The sequence below is a fragment of the Anguilla anguilla genome, chromosome 9, assembly GCF_013347855.1.
Source record: "Anguilla anguilla isolate fAngAng1 chromosome 9, fAngAng1.pri, whole genome shotgun sequence".
Classification (NCBI taxonomy): domain Eukaryota; kingdom Metazoa; phylum Chordata; class Actinopteri; order Anguilliformes; family Anguillidae; genus Anguilla; species Anguilla anguilla.
In genome coordinates, this window is record NC_049209.1 from 32,687,217 (window position 1) to 32,711,705 (window position 24,489).

Here is a 24,489-nt window from a genome sequence, read left to right on the forward strand (position 1 = left end):
ACATTCATATACATATAAAAATTAATCACAGCACACCCTGTGATGATGATGGTGGTGATGAACAGATAAATACCAATTTAATGAGTGCCATGAAAAGCTGGAAATGCTGGACATGTCTTCTCTAAGCTCATTTTTCTCTGGTTATTAGCCTGCTTTGGCTGAGCGGCCAAAAAAAGGAGAAGTTAGTGTGGTGATAGCATTCGGGGCTGAATCATTCTGCCCAGAAGTCTTGTTTTAGACGCTGGTAAGCGCAGTCATTTCCAAAGTGTGAACCTGATCAGTGTGGTCATTTCGACAGTGTGAAGTGAGACAGGGAGCAGGATGCTGACTGTGGCTCTTCTCCTGCTCGTTCTGCAAACTGCAGCACAAGGTAAGATCGCATAGCCGTCTCCATCACCTTTTACCTGCCCAGTTCTTTTTTTTCTAATATCAAGCAGGTGACCACGCACTTGCCCCATAGGCACATCTGACCGTGCTCGTTTGGCAGAACACAACAGATAGCTTCTTCCTGTGCCTTAGTCTGTTTACTTTTAGAGTGTTATTACTGTAGAGATTTCTTTAGATGGCAAAAACTGAATTCTGGAACTAAAAGTGTTTGACATGACCACCAGATAGACTGTGTGTGTGTGTGTGTGTGTATTTCCATTCCGCTTGACTTTCAAAGTTATAACATTATAACATTTCAGAGTTCTGAATAACCTCTGTTTCTTAAATGTCTGTATCTTGGAGGCTGTACATGCATGTGTGTGATGTATATGTACACTGCTGTGCCCATCTAAAACATTCATTATTCTACTTTTTCTGCCCAATGAAAAGCTAATTTTGTGTATCATGGTACATGCAAAAATGAGTAAAACCGATATACTTCTGAATTTTGCCAAAGATTACGACTATTTCACTTTTTACAAGTCATATATTCAGTGGAGTCCGTAAAAATTTGGACACAATTTGTTGTTGTTTTTGCATCTGTACTCCAACACACTGGATTTGAAATGAACAAGATGTTAAAGAGCAGACTGTTACCTTTTCATGAGAGGTTATGCATATCCATATTGAGTGAACCGTGTAGGAATTACAGCCTTTTTTATACATATTCCTCCATTTTAGGGGACCAAAAATAATTGGAAAAAAATGTACATAATTTGAAATAGAGTCATCATATTTAGTAATTGGTTGCAAATCCTATGCATTAGATAACTTCCTGAAGTCTGTGACCCATAGACATCACCAGTGCTCTTTTCAGGGATTTTTGCCTTCAGCCTTTTGTTCAGAATGTGAAATGCATGTTCAATTGGAATCAGGTTGAGTGAGTGACTTAGCCAATCAGGAACATTCCACTTTTTGGCCCTGAAAAACTCCTTGGTTGCTTTAACAATATGTCTAGTGCAAGGTGAAGTGCTGTCCAATGAGCTTTAAGGCATTTTGTTTGATCTGAGCAGATTAAATGTTTATGTTTACCTCAGAATTCATCCTACTGCTACCAGCAGTCACATCATCTAAAGACAAGTGAGCCAGTTCCAGGAGCAGCCATACATGTCCAAGCCATAACACAACCTCCACCGTGTTTCACAGATAATGTGGTATGCTTTGGGTCATGAGAAGCTCCTTTCTTTCTGCACACATTCCTCTTTCCTTCAGTTCGGTACAGGTTAACGCTAATCACAATCTGTCAATAAGACTTTGTTTTAATGTACTTATTTTTAGCAAGCTCTTACATGGCCGTTCTGTTCTTATGTTTTATCAGTGGTTTCTATCTTGCGGTAAACCCACTAAGGTTATGCAAGTGTAGTCTTCTCTTTATGGTACTCTTTTACATATCTATGCCTAAATCCTGGAGCATGTTTCGATCTGTTTCACTGTTGTGAAGAGATTCTTCTTCACAACTGAAAGTATTATTTAGTCATCCACTAGGGTTGTTTTCTGTGGTCTACCTGGTCGTTTGCTTTTCCAGTGCATTCTTGCGTCTTAACAATGTACCAAACAGTTGCTTTTGACACACCTATTGTTTTGGCTACGCCTCTGATCTATTAATTTAAAATTTCCAGCCTCGTGATTGTCTGCTTTACTGGCGTTGACATCTCTTTCATACTCATGTTGAGAGACAACAACAACAGCCTCCAAATGAAAATGCCACACCTAGAATCAACTCGAGATCTTTTGTGCTCATCTCTATCTACTCTATTAACTCTAGATCAAGCTTTCTTGTGCATGAATAAATGATGCAACAATACACAGCTAGTCCAGAAACAGCTGTGCTGCCAATTGTCCGATTACTTTTGGTCCCTAAAATGGGGGAACTATGTATAAACAGGGCTGTAATATCCTGCATGGTTCATCCAATATGGATGTAAATATTTTTAAATTAAAGCTGACAATCTACACTATCCACTTTAAACTGACAATATATTCATTATTTTATTTAAAATCCAAAGTGCTGGAGTACAGAGCGAAACAAACAAAAATTGTGTCCCTGTCCAAATACTTCCGGGCTGCACTGTATATATAAGGATATGCATATATAAATATAATTTTAAAATTAAACAACAACTAGAGGCACTATGGGAAATATTCTTGCAAGAATCTCAGAGTTTTAATAGGAATCCTAAGTGCTCGAAAATTCTGGGATCGATGTGCAGGTGGTCCAAAATAAAAGGCTATTCATCAAGATTCTTTCAAATATTTTCAAACATTTGACAATACAGAGCTGTTCAAAAGATCTGGATTAGATATTACATACTGCATTGTATACATCCCAAAGATTGTGCCATTGGAGCACCCCATGCAGGTGTACCAACATAGTCAACACAGTCTTCCATACACATTTAAAATTTATCCTGTACCAGCGCTTTTGAAATTGCACCAGGGTACACACACATAGAAGGAGGCATTTACATTGTGGTAACAATTTTTCCTGCCCATTATATTTACCTACTTTGAGTTCTGCATGGGTGAAATGCACACACTGCAAATGTTTATAAGAAATCTACAAAATTCTTGTTTTCGTATTTGCTGGTCATGAGGAAGTAGCAGTTCTTTTGATTCTGCCACAATCAAAACATGTCCAAAAATGTCCCCATAAAGCCTGATATATTTATTGATCCAAATATTCTGGTCAAGTCACAGTTACGGATAATATCACCTGATGGCTATTATTTAGTTGTGAGGACACGACTTCATGGAGGACACTAAATAACTGCATATCAAGAGTGTGCATCAAATGTAACTGGCAGATATATTGGAAATTGGTACCTTTCCTTGTAAGCATTAATTACTGTCCACAGTTCATTTCCACAACACTATCCACAGCATTCTTAAACAATTTCTGCAATGCTTTGCATGACTTAAAAATTATATATTAAAGTTACAATCTCAAAGTTTTCAGTTTCGTTCTCTTGGGCGGTACCAATGGCGAGAAGCGGTAAGTGCAGGTGTGTTTTTGGACCTCACTTCCCATAGATCCAACCGGATCCAACCAGTGTCGCCTGTGTGACGTCAGTCAGTTGGCACCTGGGCCACGCCAACTATTACACTTATTATTTACTGAATAAAAAATGGTTGTTATACAAGTAACGTTGTGTACATACTCATTCATTGTCTAACTTAAGGCTAACTTAAGCTGTCTTTACACTGCCAAGCCAGGTTAAAATGCTGTAGCAGACCTGGGGTAGAATTAGTGATGATCAATTTCCACAAACGTTCTTTATCCACATTTTGCTCGGTATGAACATCTTTACAGTGCAGAGAAGAATTTGCGGGATTCGCTGTGGTTCGTGCAATTATGTATCTCGTGCATCATCATCGTGAATGATTGTTGTGTGATATTTTTGAAACAACTGCCTTGTTTCTGGTTTTGCTAGCTAAACTGTTCGAGAATAAAGCTGAGCTGGGTGTTAAATTAGCAATCAGAATAAGAAGAATAAAACAGAAACAAAGGAGATTTCATCAAAAAAGGGCCTCAAGGCTGAAGGAACATAAAGCGTAATAAAATAATAGCAACGCTAATCCATACTGCCGTATTCTTTTATTTAGTTTTCTCCGGCTTGACATTTACACAGAAATCAGACCCGGCTCTGCTCCACCTATACCCCGGTTTATATATTGATGAACTTGATGGCAATGTAAATAACGGTAACGTTAAGGCCAGTTAAGATCAATGATTCGCAACGAGACAAAACGATTTTAGAATGTTGCAGAGAAAATTGCAGCGGTGTGAACTGGTTAGTTGCAGAGCCTCTGAAGCCGTTGCCTAGGGTCTCAAAAGACCCACCTTGTCAAATTGCCAAGTGCAGTTTTAGAACGTTTACAATCAGACGTCTTGGAATTTTGCAAGTTGCATCCAGTCTCGTTGCGAATCATTGATCTGAACTGGCCTTTAGTTAGCTACATTGCAACGCTGCAACAAGGTAGCATTGCATTCGAGAGACGGTTTGCGAGGTCGGTACCGGTCGGTAGTATTAGCTAGCGTTTCTTCTAATTGTTAGCTGACATTAGATTGTGTTAATTACATTAGCTAGCTAGCTAACGCAACATTACCTGATATGAGAGATGGATACTGTGTGCAACGTTGTCTAAACTAATGTTGCCTTTATTGACATGGTCCGGTAGCTAGCGTTAGCTGTGCAAATAGCTATGTAATTTAGTAACGTTACATTGTCATCAAATGTAATACGAAATCTACATCAACAAATAATATGACCTCTCATGTTACACAAAAACTTATTAGGGTTCCATAACCCCCCCATCTTTAACGCTAGCAGACACCGGAAAAAACAGTACGCCGCTCACACACAAGTGAGCTGAAGAGCAAGCCTGTTGCGTTAGCTCCGCCTACCATCTCTGGCGGACCAACCACTATATACTACCAACCACTGATGGGTGATGGAAAACGCATCACTAACTATGCGCGCTTGTGATTTTTTCCCGGGAATGTCGCCACAGACACCCAGTTCTTTAATCATAAATTATAATAATAATTATTACTAATTCAGCGGTAGATAGTGACTTAACAGACATTTATTTTAATGAAAATCTTCGAGATTATTACTTTAAGGCCAAGAAACTGGACAAATGTATACTCCTGGGAAAAAAAAATGGGGCAAGCCCAAAATGGCAAAACAAATTAAGCTTTTAATGGTCTTAACAAATCATTGGTCAGAAAATTTGCAAGAATTAAACAAATGCACTCCTGAGACCTCCTGTGCCACCATTTGTTCTTTTACTTTTGCTGCAGTGAACTGTTTGGGGAAAAGCTAGAAACAGGGAAATTCACTTGTACAGTGGACAAATTAACATAATGTAAAATAAAAGAGTCATGTTTTGTCTTTAGTTACATATCATTTGCATCCCATGACTTCCTGATGTCTGTGACCTATCAAAATCATTAGAGTCTGGATATCTTATTTTCAGGTTGTGCTACAAGCGATACACAAACTCAAACCACCGTGCTGCTACCAGATATGTAGTAGATACTACAAGCATTGTTTCTCCTGATTAATTTTCCTGTTGAACTCAAAGAAAAAAATGTTCAGGAGAAACAATGCTTGTAGTATCTACTGCATATCTGGCAGCAGCACGGTGGTTCGAGGCTCATTTGATACCTTGGACCCTTGATGACTTAAAGTAATTTAGCCAATAAATGTGTTCTATACTGTATCAGCATAATTTACAGCTGAATCTAGTCCCACATCCAAATTCCCATAAAGATCCATTCAAATGCAAAGAGTTTTTGTAATGTCCATAATGTATTCCTCTACATTACTTATAGTTCACATTTCACACATTAGGTCCTACAGCCGGGCATTTATTGAAATAATCCAGTCCATTCCAGTCACAAATATTCTCCAGGAACTAAAATTATTTTAGTTAAGTCAGCATTCATTTTTGACCCATTTGTAGGGGTGTCAACAGAGGGTAGTTATTTTCTCTGTGAACTATACTTTTGAAAATATTTATTTATTTATTTATTTTTGACCTTTCAAGAAATTGTTATATTGAGGTATCAATTTATCTTTTAACATGACAGCAGAATATAATGATGATGATGCTGATGATGAAGATGGTAGTTCTTAATTATTATTATTATTATTATTATTATTATTATTATTATTATTATTATTATTATTAATATTAATAATAATAATAATAATATTATTATTATTAGCATTCATAGTAGCAGTAGTAGTAATTCCATGCTTGTTTCCATTTAATCAGAGTAATCACAGCAAGAAATTTATACAGCTAGCTGATGATAGCTGTGTTAATAACATAAAGTCATGTGTTAATCATATGTTAATAACTGAAAGGCAAGGCAAAAGCGTGATAATGCAAGAGTTGTGTAATGCAACGGCAGAGTTCATAAAACCAAGGCCACATCTATAAGTCAATGACAGGGTTAATAACATCAGGGCAGTGTTAATTAAGTGAGTGCTATTTATGCAATGCATGTTCATAAAGCAAGGACCGTGTTAATAATGCAATACTCATGTAAATAATTCAAGAACAGTGTCAATAACAGGAAAGTTGATATAATCATAATTGTGAGTACCCATTTACACATAAACAGAAGTAAAGGGTGAAGGGGTGTGGGGGGTGGGGGTGGTTGGGAATGGGGGAGGGTGCTACCCCTCTGACCAGGAGCAATCTGTTTCCTGGAGCTCAGACCTGTTGGCGTTCAGTTAGTGTACATTTCCTCCAAGCCAACTGGCTTGGCCACTTTCATTTCCCCTCCTTTCCCTGCAACCGCGAAACAACCGCATTTACACAGACGTCAACAACAGAGATACGTTATGTAAAATGGTTCACCTCACTGACCTGCCACGGTCTCTGCAAAATTTTCACTGCTGACAGTTGAAGTCTCAGTCTTATTCAGGTTAGTAACTCACTCTTAGAGTTTAATTTTTTTTTTTTTGAAAAGCAGGGAAATTCAAGTGAGGGCCCACACCACTCTAGCTTGGTCAGCACCATCAGATGCTGCTTTACAAAATGGTATTGGACTCTGCCGAGCTGCTGTCAAAATCACAACATAGCAGGTCATGGGTGGGTTTACTGAGGGCTGAAACATTTTCTAAAGCAGCTGTGTATGTAAACCTCTGCAATAATCCAGAAGGAAGCAATAGCTCAAGTGATTTGGGCTGTGGACCCACGTTCCGCCTATGACAATGTATGGGGCATCAGGCCTGAACACTGGAATCAAGAAAGTAGCAAGCTGTGGCATCGCTATGATTCCAAGTAAGTTCACATTTTGCTTTTGTGGCTTTCGTGATAATTCTGATATTGAAAAACAAGACCAGGTCAAAACCTAATATATGGCTGGACCGAACCGGCCGACCAATGGTGTAACTTCATCACTCAGTCACTCAGTCACAGACATTCGCGTTTATAGGGCTGGCCCCGCTGTTGCGGTCCAGCCAAAAACAAGACAACTCTAGCTCTTCCAAGTAAGCTTTAAAATGTAAAGAACTGGCTTCCTGTGGAACAGAATGACCTGTTAATGTGTGCTTTCATAATTAAGCTGCCGTCGCTCACAGCACCAGGACAACTCACTCTTATAAGGAAGCACAACTAAATCTATCATTAACAAAGCAAAACAATATGTTTAAGAAAGAGTTATCATTTTGTGTGTGTGTGTGTGTGTGTGTGTGTGTGTGTGTGTGTGTGCATGCATGTGCATGTTTGTGTGTGTACATTATGTACAGTATGCCCATCCTGTTTCAGTGAAAGGCATAGGTGTTTTTTTCTCTTTTTTCAGATCCCCAGAGCCCCTTCACACTAGTGAGATCTGTCTTTCCTACTATAAAAGAGGGCAGTAGCTACTTGTTGCCATGCCTACTGACAGACCCTGCTGCCACAGAGTTCTCACTCCGTATGAAAAACGGTAGCTCCGCCCCTGCCGGGATGAACTACACCGCCGACCCCGGGAAGGGCATCCTGATTCACGACCTCCGGCCCAGCTACAGCGGGCAATATGTCTGCTCCGCCAAGATAAAAGGAAAGGAGGAGGTCTCCAGACCCTTCCTCATCAAAGTCTCTCAACGTACGTGAGCCAGCTGCTATCGTGGGGGGGGGTTACTAGGTCCTCGTGCTGCAATGTGTCCAGATGTGGCTTGATCTATTTAGCATGTCATGGAGTTCACCAAGTTCCTTGCGCATCTTGCTCATTTCTCTGGCTACAGTTAAAGATCGCGCCAACAGCCACAAACCTCAGCTTCTGCTTTTGAACAAAAACTTACAACATGTGCCGCACAAGGCTCCCACTGGTTACCAGCTGAGACTGAGAAACCGACCTCTCCACCAATCGGAATTCAGTGCCATCTCTCCTGTAGTACTAGTTGTGAGTGGAACAGCAATTACCTGAGTAGGCGCAGCTGCCAGGGCTGGAAAGAATTTTATAAATAAAAAATACAATGCAATATTATCAGAGGTTCACCGTACCTCAGGAAAAATGGTAGCTTCAACCCTCCAGGCAGGAACTCCACTGTCCCCAGTGCTAAGTGTTAAGCCCTAATGTGTCCAAACTATTCCAACATCGATTTATGTGAAACAGAGAAACTTCAGAAGCAGCAGTTTCAGTGAGAAGTTCAGTGGTAAGGAATTCACAGAATAGATTCAACAACCCTTCCTTAATGTCCTTGACCCCCTGCCCCTTCAAGAACAAATATCAACAGGACCTATTTTTGCAACTCTGGTGTTTTGTTGAACAGTTTTGCAAAACCAAGCGCTTTATGGATACAGTATGTGTTTCATTAGAGTGTCTTTACAGTGCCCCCATACAGTGCTCTGAGTTGAACGCTCCGCACTTCTGTCTCCTTCTATAGGGTTACGTCACCCCCCCAATGTGTCACTGGACAAAGACGAATATGTGCGCCTTGTAGGGGAGGAGCTGATGATCACCTGCACCGCCCACAACCCCAACCTAAACTATTATGTCACCTGGCGCTCCACTGGCCTGGTGAGAGCCTCAGGAGAACAGGCAGGAGGCTGGAGCTTCATTAACCCGCCATTGGACTGTCACCATTCTGAGAAAAGTGGCTGTGTTTAACCATGTTTTATATATATATATATATATATAGAAGCAGTAGTGGCAATAATAACAGTAACAATAATAATTATTATTATTATTATTATTTACTGTGAATGTAAATTTTTTAATATGCATCTGTATACATCTGTTTTGCATACAGATATGAATTAAATTCTCAAATCTGTAAGCAAAGCCTTTAATGCTCTTCCTATCGCCCTCAAGTTACCAATGGGGATTCCATATCTGTTTTTCAATTGCCTTCCTAGATATTAAGTCCCAAGGAGACCGTGGTTAATGATAATGGTCGGTGGAGCACCAGGAGTGTTCTGACGATACCCGCGGTGAATGTTTCTCACGCGGGGAACCTGACCTGCTCGGCTGGGAATGAGGCGGGGGTCAACTATTCCACCGCACGTCTGCAGGTCGTAGGTAAGCCGTCGAGCAGAAGCTTTCTTCTGGTCACTGGTGTAAAACAAGGGGGACCATTATTTACCAATTATTTATTCTGTTTATTTTGACGAACGGGGCGATGGATTGGGGTGAACTTATATGTTTGTTTTATAAAATGCTTTGGCAACAACAGATTAGTAGTGCCGGAGCAATAAACCTGTAGAATCCTTTGAGTCATGGTGGGACTCATGTAACTAAGCTTAACTGCATGTATCAGTCAGCACCACGGTTGACTATGGCTGGAAAGTTAATGGGTGGGCATGTAATTGCATGTAGGTGATATTCCAGGAGGGAGGGACCCAATTTGCAGGATGTCCTCAGGTTGATAGTGTGCCTGCATTTAATTGTGTCACCCTAATCAGTTGTGAAGTCCTCTAGCTTATGGAAATGCAAATAGAATTGAACAGTAGCTTGGTGCTTGTATTTCAGAATATGCCTCTGCGTTAGAGTTAGAGGAGAGAGTAAAATCAGGAAAACAATGAGAGTAGAGGACATTTTCGAAAACTTGGGGTACATTCACCGTAATTATAAGGATCAACTGGGGGGCTATCTCTATGAGACAAATACTCGTAAACCAGGACTGTCTGGATTTAATCACGATGTATGGCACCCTAATCTCCTGAATGAGGAGGACGAGGTAGCATTGGGATGGCTTACAGTTATGACTGAGCGTGAGAAATTACAGCTAAAATGGAGAAGGAGCTGTAACAGAAACATTTTGGAGATGGTTCCAGATGAATCTGCGCTGCAAATGAGCAGTTTGTTTTGTCTCCATTTCCTCTGGAAGATCAACCGTACATATGGCTCTCTCCTGGGTCATCGCCTGGCAAAAACGGGACAGCTATCGAGGTGAACGAGGGCAAGGACCTGGAGCTGAGGGTATGGATCGAAGCGTACCCTGAGATCGAGGTCAAATGGTGGGACACGCCCAAATCTCACAACCACTCAATGGAGTTTCACCAGCATAATAACAGGTGACTTCAGTACTGCTTGTTTTGTGTATCATAACAAACAAACATTGACAAGAAATAAAAGTAGCAGAGATATTCAGAGAAGATTTGAGAAGCCCACATTTGACATATTTGTTATATGTTATTGGTCATTTTTTTAAACAGCAAAATATTTTGATTGTGGGGGGTAATTTCAATTGATGTTACTTAGAGTTGCTTCACCTATTATTGGGTTGACAGACACAACCTCCCTTTACTCCACCTCTCTTATCACAACAAGAAACTGATTTAGATTAAAGTGAAAAAGTCACTGCTGGCCAGTTACTTTGATTACAGGGAAACCAATGCAATCGATGCAGATTCTCATCAGCTTAATAACTGCTTTTGACCAGACCTGAGAGTTGGTTGTCTTCTACCTGTCTTCCTGCAGGTACGAAGCTGCTTTGCTCCTGAAGAGGATGCAGGCCGGAGAGCAGGGCCAGTATGTCTTCCACGCCAGGAGCTCCAAGGTCAACGCCTCCATTGCCTTTCACGTGAAGATGTTACGTAAGTCAATGTTTTCACATGCTTTTAAAACCAAATTTTCCCCATGTTTGGAATTCCTAGGGGGGCTTGTTTCACAAACACCCTCTGTCAATTTTGGGGAGCCAGCAGATCCAGCAGATCCAGTTACCCAGCCAGAGCACATGCAGGGCTCTTTGTTGCTGGAACAGAATGATAATCAGATATGCAGACAGACACAAAGACACCCTAGTGGATATCCCAGCTTGGTTGCAGCCTGGTTTTAAGCTGGTTTGGAGATAGTCAAGCTGGCAACAAGATGTTTGAGATAGAAACTGTGCCAGCAGTACCATGACCAGCTGGTGGGCCAGCTTAATACATACAAGAGGCCGTCACCAAATTCCAGATGGTATCCAGCTGGAGTGGAAGCTAATTCCAGCTAGATCCCATCCTAGGCTGGTAGCAGGAACTTCTCCTAGAGCAGATAGACATACAGAAGGATTGAAAAACTCAATCCAACTCCTGGTGGTGCGATGGCCCAAACATCCAATAATCTGTCCTAACTCTTCTTGTAGAGAGGCCAAGTGCTATGCTGAGATTGGAGAATGCCAGCACCCTCATCTGCACCTCCTTTGGATACCCAGCTCCCAGAATTTCCTGGTACAGGTGTTCTGGAATCAGAAGCACGTACGTATCGAGGCAGCATTGCTAAGATATGCGGTTGCTGGGAAACTGTTTGTTTGTGTAGCTGCTGTTTCGATTATCATCAGGGCATTGGTCAAAAATATTTTTAGAGTGTGGTAGCTCTCCCACTTTGCACACTTTTTAGCTAACCACAGCCAACCGACAACCAGATAGGATCCCTGTTTCTCCACTACACATTGGTTTGCTGTGGTACACATCCTGTTTCTCAGGTTAGCCCATTATACGACTGACCCATCTGGCGTTCACACAAATGCTATCCCTCAGCACAAAATGTGTCCGTCATCAGCAAGTTTGGCTCTTTCTGCTAAAGCACCGGCTTGGGGTATAACGATACTCCTTGCTTTGCTGCCTGCACTGACCTCGGAAAAGCACCTTTGCTCGTGTGCAGCTGCGTTAGTGTTCACACCTTATTGCGCTCCCCAAAAATCTTCCAAAACACCTGCAGTCCTCCAGCACCATCTAATGCAGTGGTGCCCGACAATGTGCCCAATAGGAGGGCCAAGAGTATGCACGTTTTCATTCCAAACAAACATTTCAACTGTTCTCTGGGTTGAAGGCTTGTTTATTAGTGAAATCAGCAGGTGTTGTGATTGGTTGGAATGAGAATTTTCATGCTCCTGGCTCTTCATGGCACATGTTTGGGCGCCACTGATCTAATGCGATGAGGGGTACACCCTGAGATCCGGTGGGAGGTGGGTGAATAAAGGTACAAACCAATGAATGTCAAAATAGTTGTACCTTTAATGTATTGTGCACATAATTGTAATTAAGGAAAACAATGTTTTAAAAATAATGTATACTATTGATGCAAGCTTTTACATAAAATATTTTAAGTTTATTGAGTGTCATTAATGCTGGGAATTTTTTTTACCCACGAAAATAATCGGTCATCCTCCTCTTTTGTCCTCCCTTTCTTCCTCCTTTATCCATCTGTCTTAAATTTTCCTTTGAACTAATCATTGATCTCAAACTGTTTTAATTCATTTTCAGTGATTAACAAGTATGCAAACATCTGACTAATCAATTGGAAAGGGACAGCTTCTTCGCATTGTGTTAGGGAGATTAAATGATAAATGTGATTTAGAAAAATCAGTTTTAATCACTAAGCAGTGGCGGAATCTTCCCCTGATTTTCCTTGAGTATCAATACAATTAATCCACAAAATAGGCTACTCAATACTATCATATATAGCCAGCTCTACCCAAATAGGCAGTTTTAGCGAGTAGCCTAGGCCTTATAGCCTACATTTATTTTCATTTGCAGTACGAAATTGTGCACATTTTTAATGAACATTATTTACAGATACATGCACTTCTTTCTCCGCACTCATATTCATGGCAAATATCTGCGATGCGTAGATTGTAAACAAAATTGAAGTGCAGGTTTTGTGTTTGCTGGTTATTCTGAAAGCTAACACGGTAGATAACAGACTGGTGTATCTTGTTTGTTAAGTGTAGACTACTTGGTGATTAAAACAGATTTTTAATGGATAAATTGAATTTATGATTTAATCCCCCTAACACGGTCTGAAGACGCTGTGTGTTAGACTACTTGCCATTTGATTAGTCTGATCGTTGGCACGCTTGATAATAAAGGAAAATTACTAATGAAAACAGGTTGAGATCAATGATTAGTTTCAAGGAAAGTTTTGCGCCCCACCAATTTTCAGCTCACCCGTCACCAGTCGCCGCTGAATAAAACGTTATGTGGGAAATAGCTATTCAATCCTAGCTTAGCTGCTGACCAGCAACCCGATGATTTTGCTCAAGCAATCAAAGTTGCTGTTAATAATAGCCTGTGTTCGTGGGGGCTGTTTATTCATCTCTCTTTAAAATATTGCTTAGATGAAATTGCATGTTAATGAAATTACCTACCGCATCCGCTTCCAAACAATCAAGACAATCAACAATATTTTTCTTTCTGTGCCTGTCTATATAAACGACTGTTCCTCCTGAGTTTTTTTTCTTCGGATTTTTGATTGTTTGAGCGAGTAACTGGCTAGAGGGATCACATGGACTGGAGCATACAAAAAATGGACTGGATTGTCATAGTTATTTGTAAAACTGCCGGTCAAAATTATTTATTTATTTACCAAAGGTGGGTGGACCCGTCCACCCGCGTCCACCCCTAATTTAACCCCTGGGTACACCCCATGCGCGCCAAGTGAGTGGTTCAGTGGCGAGTGCGGGGAGTTCCATACTCTCCTAAAATGGAGGATGTTGCTGGGATTCCATAGGCCCATGGCTATAACATGGCTAATTACAAATTGGTGGGAAAATGAGCAAAAAATACAAAAAAACAAATAAATCAACATGGTTTCTGCTTGCTACCTGCCATGTTGGTTCCATTGGTACCGACTGTGGTTTGTCCTGCCCTCTCAGGTGCGATGAGAACGAGACGCAGGGGGCGGAGCCACTCGTGGAGGACGCGGTGCTGGTGTGGCACGAGGAGTACGGGTCGGCAGCGGTGATGAGCGTGCTGACCCTGCCGTTGTGCGATCACAGGACGACCGTGGAGTGCGTGGCCTTTAACTCTGTCGGGAAGAACCGAAACACCTTTGTCATGGATGTGTCCCGTAAGGCTGAGCTCACTCTGCTTTCTGTTGGAATTCTACAGCACAATACAGTCAGGACAGCTTTGCTAAAATAGACAAGCACTGCTAATTCAGATCTGTACACAACAGTTCACTTTAAGGTCATACAGCTATCGACCAAATTATTTATATAATTCAAGGTATCATAGCTATGAATTTTAATGATCTACGGAGTACAGGATCTATGTCCAAATACTCTGGAAGATCTGCAAGTCGGATAGTTAGTTGTGGTAACTCATGGTGGTCCCTGCGTCTTCTTCAGAAGCTTGGTCGTCTAAGATCATCACCCCATCTCTGGCTGGGGCAGCCGGCGTCCTCTTACTTCTGATGATCGTTCTTCTCTACAAGTATAAGCAGGTAAGTAGCCCTGCCGTGAATCAAGCCTCAACAATGCCAGGATTCTACACGCAATACAAACCGCAAACTTTCCGTAAATTGAGTGCCTCTGTGCCTTCCCCGCCCTTTGGGTGTGATATTTAAGGACAGATATACCAAACTTGATTGTGAGATACCCGCTTGCTGGTTGCTTTATTTTTAAAAACTAATATGGTTTGCTTGTGGGCACAGGTGTGAAAAAAGTGGTGAGTCAGAGGGGCTTAAATAGACCTTCGGTTTTCAGATTAAGGCCTAAGACAAGCCTCCTATGGTCCACGCAAGAAGGTCGGGCAGAGGCCATGACAGTTTGGTGGCCCTTAACTAGAATGTTTGGGAATTAACTGATCACAGATCGGGGGGGGGGGGGAGTTGGATGCAATTGCAGATCAGGGAGGAGAGGGTGAATGGCGGTTACAATCGTGGAAGGGGGGTGGGGCATAAGCAATCGCAGACCACGGAACTGATCACCACTAGCGCATAAATAACAATAATGTAAATTTTATTTTTACTTGAATTCCTATGACTCCATAAAGTGTTTTTGCCAGCGGCCAGCTCTGAGTACAAATGATTCATGCTCTCAAACATAGACATGACTTCCTGAGGACTTCCTGAGCTTACACTTTCCTCACTCAGTTACTCCTGCATACCCTTTCACATAGGTTTGGCAAGTAGGTACTTTTGAAACACCCATCTCCCCTGCTTCTTTTTTCTTTTTTGCTTGTTGTTAGAAACCGAAATATGAAATCCGGTGGAAGATTATAGAGGCCAGTGACGGGAACCACTATACCTTTATTGACCCCTCCCAGCTTCCTTACAGCGAGAAATGGGAGTTCCCCAGGGACCAGCTAAAATTGGGTATGAATTATTTATTTATTCATTTATTTTATACAGGAATGAAACCGGTGTCAAACTCAATGGTGGTCCCGCTCAAACAAACCAAAGATTTCAGATGGCTCCTGTACTATAGTGTGATAAATTAATAAAAGAACGTCCTCATTCCAGGGAAGGTGCTGGGTGCGGGAGCTTTCGGGAAAGTGGTGGAAGCTACGGCGTATGGCTTGGGAAAGGAAGAGAACGTGCTCCGTGTCGCGGTGAAGATGCTCAAACGTGAGTAGCCTCCGCGGGTATTAAGAAATTGGCTGATGATAATTGTCTGTTTTTAGATGCTTGCACTGAATCCACAGCTAGCTCCAGTAGAGATGAGGTATAGATGTATGCAGCTTTTATTCCAAAATGGCTGACTTCATAATGCCATGAAATTAAAAAAAAAAAAAGGTGGGGTGGCGTCAATCAGAAATGTGTTGTTTGGAAAGTACCGTTATAAAATGAAAGTGGTCATTTGAAAAAAGCCATTTTGAAATAAAACTGACATTAAATGCAATAATGTTGTTGTGAAAATTATATTTTATAATGAGTTGAGTAGTCTTCAGTTCTTTAATTCACAATTTCCTGACACCTTTGTATAGATTTCTGCATTTATTCATATGATTATTTACATGATAAAGGCATATCAATGTAATTTAGCCAAAAATTGGACTTGTACAACTGTTTCCAAGAGTCAGTTCTTCCTCGGGAAGTTCTGAGGAAGAACTTCCTCATGCCCTTAGAGCAAAAAGAGAATCCGTATTTTAGAGCGTGAGGGGGGAGGACAGGTTTTGTGGATGAACTGAGGGGTTCTTTTTTCTGCAGCCACCGCTCATTCTGAGGAGAGAGAGGCGCTGATGTGTGAACTGAAGATCCTCAGCCACCTGGGCCAGCACAGGAACATAGTGAACCTCCTGGGCGCCTGCACTCACGGAGGTAGGACGGTGGTCACCCGCACACCCCATGACAAGTTTCCCAAAATTTGAAAGGGTAACGGATAACGGGAAGGCCGACATCGTCCTCGCCCGCGACCGCGACTGACTGTGTTTTAAATCCCAGGGCCAGTGCTGGTGATCACGGAGTACTGTAGCCATGGCGACCTGCTGAACTTCCTGCGGAGGAGGGCGGAGTCCTTCCTGAACTTCACGGTGAACATGACGGGTGCCCTGGAGAGGAGCGGTGACGGCAGGGGTGACTACTCGAACCTCGCCATCAAGAAGCCGTACATTAGAAGGTGCCTGGAGCAAGTTACTGTTTTAAACAGTGCAGCTTTGCAGCTTCGCCTTTTTGGTGAAAGATTCTTCCTGATGTACATCTGTATTAAAGATGGCTGCTTAGAGGGAAAAGGGGAGAATGGTCCTCCTCAAAAATATAATTAAATATATACATAAATCAATACAATATGCCTAAAAATGTGTCTTAACCTACAGTATTATATATCTGAAAAACAGTGCCCTCTGTTGAGAATATATATTTTTTTGCGGTTTTATTTCCTCCCCATTGCAATTCAATGGCTGTATTTTCCTCATGATAAAGATACCATATACTGTATTACTGCCTACTGATTAAATCAGCTTTAGAAGATGTAGGTGATGTTCCCCTGTTAAGCTGAGGCCTAACTTTGTTAATGCCATCATTATAAATGCCACCCTACTGTCTACTCTTATTGGCTCTCTTTTGTGATTACAGAGCTTGAAATAGCTGTGTAGTGTCAGCAGTGTATTATAAATTATCTAGATAAACCTCTAAGATGAACCATGAACATTTGGAATTGGTTTAAAACAGGGGTTTACAGCAGGGGGTCTGCAGAGCCCTGGGTGTCCTTGAAGGTACTGTTGGGGTGTCCCTGGATGAGAAACTCTGGTTTAAAACATTAGATATACTTTTATTTAAAAAAATATTAAAAAATCAATGGACACCCTATGGCTGTGTCATGCCCATATTCTCATAAACCTTGTGAGGCAAATCAGCTACCACTTCTTTGCTCCCTGAATGTACACTGTGTAGTTCTAGAAACAAGACTTCTCTAGAAACTGCTCCTTAGCAATCCATTTCTTTGTTGCTCCTTATTTATTCGAGGAGAAATGTCCAATGAGTTCTCACACGCCTTTCCCTCCTCCTGTGTCTCTACTAGTGATAGTGGAATCTCCTGCACATGCTCTGATGAATATCAGGACATGAAGCCTGCGCGAAGGCTGACAGCCTCCTCACAGGGTAAGTGAATCAACGGTCCCCCTATGTGTCAGGTAAACAAAGGTTAAAGTTCACTTGGGCCACAGGCTGTTCTTCCATGGTGATCCACAATGCACCCCTGGCTCTCTCAGATCCCTGCGGCGAGGAGGCGGAGCCAGACACCTGGCCACTGGACATCAACGACCTGCTGGGGTTCTCCTTCCAGGTGGCGCAGGGGCTGGAATTCCTGGCATCCAAAAACGTAACAAGAAAATAATTACCTCTTTAAATTCCTTTAAGTAAACCTCTTTAAATTCTCATACTGTTACGTCCATGCTGACAGCAGCTAGCTCGCTTTTATTTAAGGTAGTTTCAGTAGTGGAATAAGCTGTCCTACTGTGTGGAAATGTTGGCCAAAAATAACTAGAAGCTGGTTAGAGTACCAATTCACTAACCTGCTTCTAGAAAGACCCTGAATGGCTCATACTGCTGAGAACAGCGAGGGCCATTTTGATCCTTGTGTTGGCCGGTCACCCTGGTTCCAGATTGAAGTTACAGATCATTATTACCTTGGTAGCTGAACATGTTTTTTGAGGATAAGCTGGCTGAGGTGGGAGGTTTGAGTATTCACCCTGTCAAAATGGCGGTCGTGTCACCCCCACCTGCGCCCAGTGAGGCTGAACTCCACGTTCCCGCATGTGTCTCTGCAGTGCATCCACAGAGACGTCGCAGCCAGGAACGTCCTGCTGACAGACTCCCGCATCGCAAAGATCTGTGACTTTGGCCTGGCCCGAGATATTATGAACGACTCCAACTACGTGGTGAAAGGAAATGTGAGTCATTGCTAAAGGCACACGATGCCCCGAAGATGAACATAAACATAGCAACCAAGTGTTTGTTGTAAAATGCACTTTTCCTAATGCTAACCTGGTTGTACTTGTAGCCATAATTCAAGGGGCGACCTATAATTTTTCTTCTAGATAGCCTGCCTTAAACTCAGAAATGTAATCTCCTAAACGACTGAAGTTATGATCTTCCAAGAGATCCACTATCTAGTCATCCATTGTGAATAAACTCTGAAATCATAGTCCTCAACTCACAGAATTAAGGCAAGATATTTTGCCTACAGTACAAGCTACACCATATCATCACAAAAAACTAAACAAAAAAAAACAAAAACAAATAGCATTTCTCTAATAATAAATCTCATTCTACTCTGATAAGTACAGCAATTTGGTCCTGTGAAACTGAATGTGTGCTACTACTCCGAACATCTGCTCATACTGTAGTTTAGAAAGTAATTATTTATAACTATTCCTTGCAATTTACTTGTACGCCTGTGGTGATATGTTAGATTTAAGGTGTACACGGTTTCCAACCACCACAAAATCATTTTATTGATGAAGACAGTAGGCAGAAACTATTTGAATCTATGGTGTCATCTTTAATGGAAAACATATTGAGTGAACATATATTCCAGCAATGCAGTGAAAACTCCAAAAGAGCGGTTCATCTTTACTGGAAATGTGTCAGGTTTTTTGCTCAGCTTAGCGGTCATACCCCCACAGGCCCGGCTGCCGGTGAAGTGGATGGCACCGGAGAGCATCTTCGACTGCATCTACACCGTGCAGAGTGACGTCTGGTCCTACGGCATCCTGCTGTGGGAGATCTTCTCCCTAGGTGAGCGCCGGTGGAGGTGGAGGTGTTAGCGCGACTGTCATCCTGTATTTTACACGGCGAAGTCACAGAAATAGTCTGGCTCCCATTCAAGGATTTTAGCCGTTGGTATTGCACTTTCAGAACAGCACGTTTCCTTTTTAGATTTTTATTCAACGGCTCAGGAATTGCAAAACCTGGTCCTGTGACCACAGAGTGGGCCCTGTAGCTGCAAGGTTGATACTATTACAAATTAAATACAGTGCCGTGAAAAAGTATTTGCCCCTTATGGTTAACTGTTTTCATTAAATAAATCAAAATAAATTGGAATAGAAATAAATTGACAACAAAAGGCATTGTTAATTAAGCAGCAAATCCCTACATTAAAAGATACGTTTTACAGAGTGTGGTATTAGAGTTCTACTGTAACAATGGGCTGAATAGCAGAAAGCGTTTATGACTACTGTGGTTTAAAAGTTTTGCTTGCTTGAAATTTTTTCCAGGGAAGAGCCCCTACCCTGGCGTACCAGTGGACTCCAGGTTTTACAAAATGATAAAAGATGGTTGCCAGATGTGCCAGCCAGAATTTTCCCCCACAGATATGTAAGTGAAACAAAGCCATGACGTGAGTCTTATGGCCTCAAAAAGAGCCAAATTAACTGATAGGAAATTGCCTCAGCAAGTTTAAAAATGTACTGTGGCTGGTTAAACTGAATTTTTATTTAATTAAGGAAATTTAGCCTGTTAATTTAGCTGGTGCTCTGAGAAGACCCATATTACCAGTTGGTCGGTATATTGACAGGCATATACAAAGGGGCATGAACTTATTTTATGTATTTAGTTGATGAGTGGAGAGTGAAAGAAACTAACTGCATGTTTACAGAAATAACATAGGTTAAGCCCTTTGCTCAAACATGTAACAGCACACCACGGAGTTCAAACACGCAACTCTCTGGTTATAAGAACCGGCCCTGTAGCACTACCACACACTACGTTCCCCAGAGATGACAGTTACAGTGGCCTAATATGATTTGCAAGACATCATTGAAGAATAACTCAAAATAAATATGGGATGTTTCAGCTTAAATGATAAAAAGTTCCTGATGGTTTGTGTCTCCCTCAGATATGGAATTATTAAAGCATGCTGGAATCTTGAGCCCACAGAGAGGCCGACCTTCAGCAAGATCGTCCAGACCATGGGACACCTGTTACATGACCCATCTGAGGTGAGGGGGGGGGGGGGGGGCTGGGGTGGCAGGGAAGGGGGGAGTTAGGGAGGGTGAGGGAGAGAGCTTCTGTCGGCTGATGGTTTGTCAGTTGTACCGTGTGTGTTCTCACACTCTGATTCTCACAGGCGTGGTCAGAAGTTTCCACCAAGTAGCACCTTGTTCCACTTTTCATGAGGAACAGTTTTAACTGCCATAAAAATAGCACATGGGTACTAAGTGTTAGATGTGACCTTTTTCCTGAAAGTTGTGCAACCATAGAAAATAATAATAATAATAATAACAATAATAATGAGTCGGAATAAGTTAACAACAGATCAAAAAGGCAAACCAGGGTACAGTACAAACACTGTAAGCACAATTAAACAAGGACCATTGATCAGTCCCTGTCTACAGTGGCTAGGCAGGGACACACAGTACTGGACAGAGCAAACCCTTATGACGTCCATTTTATCTTCTCCTGCAGGCATACGAGAACGTGCTGATCGATGTGCCGGACCACCAGCCAGAGTCATGTCACTCTTGTGGAAGTGGGGAGGAGTCATGTCACCAGTCATGTGACCGTGAAGATGAGGGACAACCACTGATGAATGCCAACAACTACCAGCTATGCTAAAAGACTGGTCACCTCTGATCAGTCTGGTCCGTCATCCTGAGCCCACGGTGCATTGACTCACAATATACTAAATCTAATCCGGAGTGCAGCTATCCTCTAATACCTCTCTGCTTTATTCTCTATACTTTCTCTGCCCTAGAGCTAACTGGATAGATCAGGTCAGCTTCCAACTTTCTGACTCAGAAAAGAGAAATAGACAAGAGAAAAGTAATAGAAATCTGGGATGGTGCTCGGAAATCCTAGGCAGTGGATTCGGATCTTTGTCAGCCTCACAATTAGTGTCATTCTGCATTTCCACATTTTTACTGCAATTGAAATGTTCCAGATTTTCAGTTTCAGAAATAAACCCATTTGCTGCTTAGAAACACACTCATCAAGGTTCATTTTTCTATTTCTAAGATGGAATCCAGCCTTTTATTTGAATTCAATGGAAACACATAACAGCAGACATTACATTGCAAAATATTATTCCTAATGGAGCTCCTGGCGAGGATGAAGTTCCATTATTATGTTGTTTATATGATGGCAATGAGAATGATGGTAATATTCACTGATCAAACATCAACAGCAATAAGCTTATTAGAAGCAGCAATACTTCTTGATGAAGAATGAGGGAAAAGACACATACAATTGACTGTCATATTAATATATTAGCACATAATTACCCATAAATAGTTGTTTTTTATATAAATTTTAGTTTTGATATAATGCATAATTGCTTCCATATCATTTTCAGTTTTTCAAGTTTTTTTTCTTTCTATATTTTTACCTTGTTAACATTTTCAGACTAACATAAGTTTTATTTGTTGTTTGAATAAGCTGTCAACTTTTATATACACAATATACTGTATCACTGTATCAATATACTGTGCTGTTGTAGCACCCAGCATACACTGTAGCACCCAGCATACACTGCCTTCATTTACATTTTTTATATGCTTGTATTTTTAATATGTAAATGTTTTATTTTTTTTATTTTTTTTTCTATTAAATGTATGGTACTATTATTTTTATTTAGCAATGATGTAGAGGTGCTGCTGCTCTACTGGTAGAGTTCCACAGCTCTGGAAAATAATAATAATAATAATTAAGAGACCACATAAAAGTTTCACTTTCGCAGTTCGAGGTATGGTTTGTGTCTGTGTAAAATCTAAATTTTGATATTCTTCCATAAACCACTGACCACATTTCATTTAAATTCCAAGCAAAAATATTTTCATTCAGAACAATTATTTGCAAAAAATGACAACTGGTCAAAATACTAAAAATACACAGTGCTGTTATACATTGAATTATGCAACCTAAACAAGTTTAAACACAAAAGTAAATAATAAAATGAACAATGTCTTTGCTTGCAATATTAGATGGAGTAACCTCGATTCTTCAAAAAATATGGGGTAGGCTCTTTTGGATTTTTTTTTCAGAGCTATATTTTCTTTGCATATTGAGCAGGTCACAAGTTTGTGCTTAGCTTTTTTCTCCACTACAACACACATTGTCTATAAAATTCAAAATAGAAGCAATATGGAATGCAGTTTTTGACGTATTCAAAGGTCAGACATGGAAAGCATCTATTGTACTGGATATACATTTGAAATATGTGAAGTTATTATAGGCATAGTGAATAAGCATAAACTGGTTGCTCGGTCATGTAAATTACTGTATACCAAACAAAAAACGAAAGGGGGGTTTCATCACACAACAGTGGCATTTTGTCACTAGTTAGTGTCGCATTTGAGAAAGAGAGACTTTTTTTATTTCTACACATCATCACTAACTTGGCTTTTAATGAGGGTGATGATAAATATTGTGTAAATAATAAAATTATTTTAACTTGCTTAATTTGAATATGTTTAAAGCAAGTATTACACAATTAAGATGTCTAGGACACACCATCATATGAGTTATATTGAAATTCCCCTCAGTATTTCATGAATTTATTTTAGTCCTTTCATTTTTTATATCTCTTCAGGTAAAACTATGCTATGCAATGAGAAAACTGTTATAATGGCCTTTTCATGTGTATATCATGCTATCAATAAATCATATGATTGTGAAAATCACATTTTATATTTTTCAATTTCAAGCGCATACATGATATTGAAATTCAGGCACAGGAACATTACAATTGTGAATGGAAGCCTGACTGTCAATGAAAAGGTGTCGGATTCTCATCAACAAGTTAAATATGAGCCTACCAAAACTGAAGTATACCATAAATACATGCACATCAATTCGACCCAATAGGCATGTATTTCAACCTTTTTAACAAAAACTGACCCGATATCTAACTGAGAATTTTGTAAATGACGCTGGTGTACATAAAAACAAAAACATAGAGTATAAATTCTGATCTACTTATCTATACTTTTCCATGTAGGACATTCATTGTGTCTGACAGTCTGCAGAGTACAAAGCCTAAAATATTTACACCCCACCAGTAAGGCCATAGGTTTTATTCCAGTATTGATTCAGTGCAGGACTGAAGCATTTAGAGTCGGATCCTGTTTGCTAACCAACACTGAGATGATTGTTTCAGTATATCAGTATATCATAAAAAAATATTCTCTTTGGAATATTGCTTTTTGGATTTCAGTATTTTCAGGAAAGGAATTGCTTTTAACTTTCATTTATATTCTTTATATCACTGATGTTCTTTTCTGATGTTTACTAAAACAGCAGGGACTTTTTCAATTCACTGTCAGTGAGACACAGTTCCGTCTTTATTTGTGAAATGTAGTAATCAGGCCTGTTGCTTTAACACAGAAATACTTCTGCTCTGAAACCCACTGGAGAAATTATGCAATCATGCTCAACACACGCACGCACACATGCACGCACACACACACACCACACACATTCTCTCTCACACGCACACATGCGCACACATACACACACATATATACACAAACACACAGAGTCTCTCACACACATACACACACACACACACACTTTCACACAGATTATGTGTGTGTGTGTGTGTGTGTATATATATATATATATATGGGGGGGGGGGGGGAGAGAGATGCACAAAAGCTAGTTTTACTGCTACATCATGAACTTTGCTGCCAAACATTTTTTTAAGACTATTTTCATTTTTCAAGGTCAACAACATGCTGGACTTGTAACGTAATCTCTGTTTGTAATGTCTGTTGTGTTTTTCTGAGAGTTTCTGACCAGACCGCAGACAGATTACAGCAACCTGGTGCTCATGCCGCAAGCTTTACCGTCCACAGAATATCAGATATGTTCTTCACTGCATTGTATGAAGAAGTGGCATGAAGTCCGTGCCAGGATTTCAACGGACATGGCTGTACCGCTTTTTTCATCCTTGCAAAAGCATTGCATCACTGAAAAACAGA

The 24,489-nt window shown here is 40.7% G+C and overlaps 1 protein-coding gene across 2 annotated transcripts; it reads left to right on the plus strand.

The window, feature by feature from the left end:
- Positions 1–17: 17 nt before the first annotated feature.
- Positions 18–23,190, plus strand: LOC118234935 (macrophage colony-stimulating factor 1 receptor-like). 2 transcript variants are annotated; one of them, XM_035431818.1, is made up of 20 exons: positions 18–370; positions 7,748–8,032; positions 8,814–8,947; positions 9,286–9,448; positions 10,257–10,443; positions 10,850–10,965; positions 11,496–11,607; positions 14,007–14,200; positions 14,481–14,575; positions 15,322–15,448; positions 15,596–15,700; positions 16,283–16,393; positions 16,517–16,691; positions 17,592–17,671; positions 17,782–17,891; positions 18,340–18,462; positions 19,198–19,309; positions 19,789–19,888; positions 20,409–20,511; positions 20,975–23,190. In XM_035431818.1, the coding sequence occupies exons 1-20, from the start codon at positions 322–324 to the stop codon at positions 21,125–21,127; spliced, it is 2,634 nt and encodes an 877-aa protein (XP_035287709.1). In that variant the 5' UTR covers positions 18–321; the 3' UTR covers positions 21,128–23,190. The 2 variants fall into 2 exon arrangements, with proteins under 2 accessions (XP_035287709.1, XP_035287710.1); XM_035431819.1 differs by having other exon boundaries at positions 19–370; positions 20,978–23,190.
- The last annotated feature ends 1,299 nt before the right edge of the window (positions 23,191–24,489 follow it).